The sequence below is a fragment of the Tamandua tetradactyla genome, chromosome X (assembly GCF_023851605.1).
Source record: "Tamandua tetradactyla isolate mTamTet1 chromosome X, mTamTet1.pri, whole genome shotgun sequence".
Taxonomy (NCBI): Eukaryota; Metazoa; Chordata; class Mammalia; order Pilosa; family Myrmecophagidae; genus Tamandua; species Tamandua tetradactyla.
This window is the reverse complement of record NC_135353.1, coordinates 118,846,405-118,852,015: the sequence shown is the minus strand read 5'-3', so window position 1 is coordinate 118,852,015 and position 5,611 is coordinate 118,846,405. Positions and strand designations below refer to the sequence as shown.

General features: G+C 43.1%; 1 protein-coding gene across 1 annotated transcript; it reads left to right on the top strand.

The window, feature by feature from the left end:
* Positions 1-391: 391 nt before the first annotated feature.
* LOC143670559 (diphosphoinositol polyphosphate phosphohydrolase 3-beta) lies at positions 392-1,433 on the top strand. The gene has a single exon (XM_077145415.1). The coding sequence runs from the start codon at positions 514-516 to the stop codon at positions 1,006-1,008; it is 495 nt and encodes a 164-aa protein (XP_077001530.1). The 5' UTR covers positions 392-513; the 3' UTR covers positions 1,009-1,433.
* The last annotated feature ends 4,178 nt before the right edge of the window (positions 1,434-5,611 follow it).

The window sequence follows — 5,611 nt, the reverse complement described above, 5'->3', positions numbered from 1 at the left end:
ACACGAACACGCCGGTGCACGGGAACGCGCACGCGCACGTGATTGCGCCTCAGCTCGCTCCATCCCGCCGGGGGCGAGCAAGAGAGGGCGCCGGACCAGGGCCAGAGAGGCGAGTGGGCTCCGTGGAGGGTTGCGGACTCCCGGGCGGTGGCGGTGGCGGCGGCGGCGGCGCCGCTTCCACCCAGGCGTCTGGGCTCTAGGGATCCGCATTTCGCTCCTCTGGTCCCCGCACGGCGCTGGACCGACCGGCTGGCCTCCCAAGAACGGACTGACTGACGTACCTCGCGCTCTCCCGCCCCCGCCTCGCGCTCTCCCGCCCCCGCCTCGCGCTCTCCCGCCCCCGCCTCGCGCTCTCCCGCCCCCGCCTCATCTTTCCCTCGGTTCGGCTGGGCTCGCCCGCCAGGCGCCAGTCTCTCCCCGCCCCACGCCTCGGCCCTTTCCCTACCCCAGCGCCTCGGCCGGCGGCGGCGGCGACCCGAGCAGCAGCAGCGGCGGGAGGAGTCGGCCTTGAGGATGAAGTGCAAGCCGAACCAGACGCGGACCTACGACCCGGAGGGGTTCAAGAAGCGGGCGGCGTGCCTGTGCTTCCGGAGCGAGCAGGAGGACGAGGTTCTGTTAGTGAGTAGCAGTCGGTACCCGGACCGCTGGATCGTGCCGGGCGGGGGCATGGAGCCCGAGGAGGAGCCGGACGGTGCGGCGGTCCGAGAGGTGTACGAAGAGGCGGGAGTCAGGGGGAAGTTAGGCCGGCTCCTGGGCATATTCGAACAGAACCAAGATCGCAAGCACAGAACGTATGTGTATGTACTGACGGTGACTGAGATCCTGGAGGATTGGGAAGATTCGATTAGCATTGGGAGGAAGCGAGAGTGGTTCAAAATCGAAGATGCGATCAAGGTTCTCCAGTGCCACAAGCCCGTGCATGCCGAGTATCTGGAAAAACTAAAGCTGGGCGGTTCCCCAGCCAATGGAAACTCCATGGCCCCGTCCCTGCCAGATAGCGATCCCTAGTATGTACCGATCCTGCACAGACCAATGATTTCCCCCCTACCTTAAAACGAACGATTCCTGGAGCACCTTTAACACCATGTGCAGGGTAGAGGGAAGCTTCTTTTGTTTCCTTGGCAAATCTCTGAATCACGCTTGCAAAGTGTCTCGATTGCTAGGCAGTGCTTTCAGACAATTTGCGCGTTTTTCAGATGCTTTGAAAATCCCCTCTTGGTAGCACCGCAAAATATTTCGGTAAGGCAAAGCCACCTGGAATTTTTTTAAAGATGCCTTAAACTCACCCCGCCCTTTGAGATTGTGTGTGCTTGTGTGTATTTGGGGGTAGGGGTGGATGGGCGCGTGTGTGAGTGCTGTATTTTATGTTTCACATTTGTGTGTATGTGTGTGCATTTTTGGCACTAGTGGTTTGTTTTGCAGTGGAGGCCTTTAAAATCTGATTCGCTTCACTATGGGGGCATCTGTTATCTCCACCCCCCCCACCCCAAGTTGTTCTCTCATTCACCGCGTTCGTTAGCTGTTGCCAGCGAGCATTTCTATGGTGGGTTTTGATTTAAATAATCAGTAGATTTGAATTTTAAAAAGAGTTAAAAGAAATGTACCTGTGCCCTGTGCTGCACTTCACATAACTTCATCTGGAGAAATGCAACCTAATTAGGCCTTTTCAGAAATTTCTGTTGATTTTCATATGCATACCATTTGATTTTCAGAGAATTTAACAAGTGGTGATTTCTTCACTTGAAATGACCATTTCATATATAGGTGAAGTGTATTTTGATGAAGTATTACCTTATAGGGATATTTCTAATGGAGCCAAAACACATCCTGATAAATGTGTTTCCCATATATATTCTATAATGAAAATTATATTGACGGAATATGATTTATCATGCTCAGCTTCCAACTCCTGTTTCCCCTTTCTTGATACTCTAGGACAACCATGTTCCTCTCTCTCTTTTTTTTTTTAACATGGGCAGGCACCGGGAATCGAACCCGGGTCCTTGGGCATGGCAGGCAAGTACTCTTACCTGCTGAGCCACTGTGGCCCGCCCTTTTTACTCTTTTTTTTGTTACTCTCAATATAAACTAGTTGTTGAAAGAAAGTTGTGTCCCATATTTGAATTTAGTGACATTTCATTTAAACTTCCCTGACAACCAGTAGCCAGAGGATTACGACATTTAGACAATCTCTCTGAAAACTGTGGATAAAATTTTGTCTCACATGACATAACTTTTTTTGGTGCCAAATTAAGCACCCTTACATCTGTTTTGATACTTGAATGAAATACAGAAGTCCCATCTAAAATACATAGGTCTCTCTTCAGGAGCTCCCTCTATTTCCCCAGCCATATCAGAAATTAGAGGGAAAGCCTACTTTGTGAAGAGGGTATTCGGGGTACAAAGAATATTCCTAAATTGTTAGGGCAACCTAGAATATGTCATTATATCTGTTAAAGATTTTGATAGCTATTTTGTATCACTCAGCCAACTTTTTTGGGTCGCTGTAAATGTAGACTCTATTAAGGAATTTTGTTTTTTCTGTGTAAAGTCTTGATTCTTCTTTTGGAACTCCTCATTTTCTCCCAGGAAAGTTAAGGAAAAGCCTATTTGTGAAGAGTGTATGGGTGTATGGAGATGAGATATACTTCTACTTAGGAAATTTGACATCTTAAAAATATTCTGCAGGCCAATAATAAGTATGAAGTGGATAATAAAGTTAAATATTTTGTTATTCCACAAATTAATCTTTTAGAATGAACATAGTCACTGGTAAAATTGAATGATATTACTTAAAAAAAATTTTTAGTGCTGCTCTTTTTAAAGTGAGATCTTTGCCATGTATAAATACAGCTAAATAAAGTACATATTATCATTAATAAAAACTAATGTTACCAAAGGAATGAGTAGAGTTGAAAATGAGCAACTTTTTAAAGGCAGTTATATAATTTCATATTCTAAATTATGCAGAGTAATCAAATGTTATTAACCGAAATTATCTGTTTCTTATTACAGAAACACATCTTATTTTTTTAGAACAAACTTTTAAAGTCCCATAAATTTACCTTTCCTATGCCAAAAATCCAATTGGACTAATAGATATTCTGAGTAACCTGATATTCTGTAAATCGTACACTAGCAGCAGAAAAACTGGATTATTATTTTAGGACTATTTCATACATAGAACTGCCTCCATCTAAAATGCTTGCCACCTAAGATGCTCCATCTAAAAATACCTCAGAAGTTTAATTTATATATGTCATTCTTAGAGGTGATAAGGCACAATATTATTTTTTTTGGCTTTTTAGCTATGTATTTGACAAATGTGAAAAGTACAGTTCACCAACCCTTAAGAGTTGTTAGCTTGTACATATTTTGCTGTATTTTGTTCAGATACATTTACATTGAGTACTGCCACTTGCCAGGCTTTTCTTTGGTGCCTGGATATCTTAAGATTATGCAGTTTGTAAAATTCCTAAGACTTTTATGTCTCTATTGCAACAGAACAGTTTTCAGTTATCACACTTTAGAGTAAACTTTTAAGTTCACATAGGTAAGTCTTGTTAAATATTCTGTAGAGTTGAGTCTAGAAAAAAAGGGTCCAAGTAGAGTTTCATCATAAAATTTTGATTAACCCAGAAAATTCAGGCCAAAAGAATGGGCACAGAGGAAGCAAACTCAGTGGTGTTTATAAATAACTTCTGTTCACCAAAAGTTTGATGCAAAGTTGGTATTTTCTCCTTAGAGTCATTATATAGAATGTATGGGTTATTTATGTGGTGATTATACTTAAAATATACAGCTGAATTTTTCAGATTAATCCCCCCCCTTAAAAAAGAAACAACAACAGTGTACCAATCAAAGATAATTAAGACCTTAAGACATAAGGTAGAAATTTGGTTTTAGCATGTTCTATTAAAGGGAGACTTATTTTTCCAGCTGGACAAATGCCTACTCTTTATTCTAGAAAAAAATTTGAGAAGATGTGTTGGAGTAAAGTTTATATTGGTATTCCTCATTACAAAATTGGCCCTGGATATCTCACATTTTACAGTGTTTTCTAAGAAACCGATGTTCTGTTAATCAGATCATTGTTATAAAAGTAACCCTAAAAGGGGGTGTGTTAGTCAATGTTTTCTAGAGAAACAGAACCAACAGGAGAGATCTGTAAATATGAGACTTATAAATGTGTCTCACACAACCATGGGAATAGAAGAGTCCAAAGTTCCTAGAATAGGCTATGAAGGTGGCGGCTCCAATGAAAGATCTGGACAAACTGCACAGAGAGGCTCACTGGCTGAAGAAGCAGTGAATAAATCTCTATCCTTCCTTGAGAATCTGCAACTGATTGGATTATCTCGTGGGGGGGGGAGGCTTGGTTGATCGCAGATTTAATCAGCCACAGATGCAGTCAACTGACTGATGACTTAATACACCAGCCTTCCAGTTTATCATCCTGCCACAAAACATCTTTGCAGCAGCAGTCAAGACAGTGCTTGCCTGACCAGACAACTGGGCATAATCATTTGGCTAAGTTGACACCAAAACCTAACCATCACAGGGGTACAGGAGCATGACTATAAATATTTTTAATTACTTTGTATGGCTTCATTTGAAAGACCTGTTGTAAATATCTGAACATTTTTGTATTTGGAAACATCAAATTAAAATTTAAGAGAGTGTGTGTGTGTGTGTGTGTGTGTGTGTGTGTGTTTGTGTGTAAGAACAGGAACAGGCAGCTTGGAAAATGACAGCAACATTAGAAGACGCTTCTGGGGCAAATGAGGATTTTACTCTGTTTAAAGGGCTCTAATGCTGGAGCTGCTCTTCTCTCACTTCCCTTTAAGTGGAGTCCTATCATAAGAGAGAGCAGTACTGTGTTGGTTTGAAGCTGTTATGTACCACAGAAAAACCATGTTCTTTTAATCCAATCTTGTGGGGGCAGAACTATAGTTGAGTGGGACCTTTTGATTACATTGTTTCCATGGAGATGTGACCCTGCCCATTCAAGGTGGGTCTTAATCAGCTTACTGGAGTCCTCTAAGAGAGAGACATTTTGGAGAAAGCATAGATACTTGAAGACAGAAAATGTCCCAGAAGATGCTAAGCTAAGAGATGAAATCCAGAGTTTGCCCCAGAGAAGGTAAGGCCCTCAGGACACTGAGAAACTCACTGGAATCAGAAGCTGAAAGCAACAAACCAGGAGCAAGGACCAACGGACACCAGCCACGTGCCTTCCCAGCTGACAGGGGTGTTCCAGATGCTGATAGCCTTTCTTCAGAGTCCAGGTATCATCTTGTTGATGCCTTAATTTGGACATTTTATGGCCTTAGAACTGTAAGTTTGTAACCTAATAATTCCCCTATGTAAAAGTCAGTCCAGGGCAGTGCGACAGTGCCTCAGTGGCAGAATTCTCACCTGCCATGCAGGAGACCTGGGTTTGATTCCTAGTGCCTGCCCATGCGGAAAAAAAAAAAAAGTCAATCCATTTCTGGTATATTGCATTCCAGCAGCGTTAGCAAACTGAAACAAGTACCCACATCAAGAGGTAATTGGTAAAAGAGAGGTGAAAATGCTTTAAGGCCTACATTACTAACAGCTGGCCAGAGCT

What these genes read in the sequence shown, in the direction of transcription:
- LOC143670559 (XM_077145415.1), top strand. Translation starts at nt 514, where the DNA reads ATGAAGTGCAAGCCGAACCAGACGCGGACCTACGACCCGGAGGGGTTC.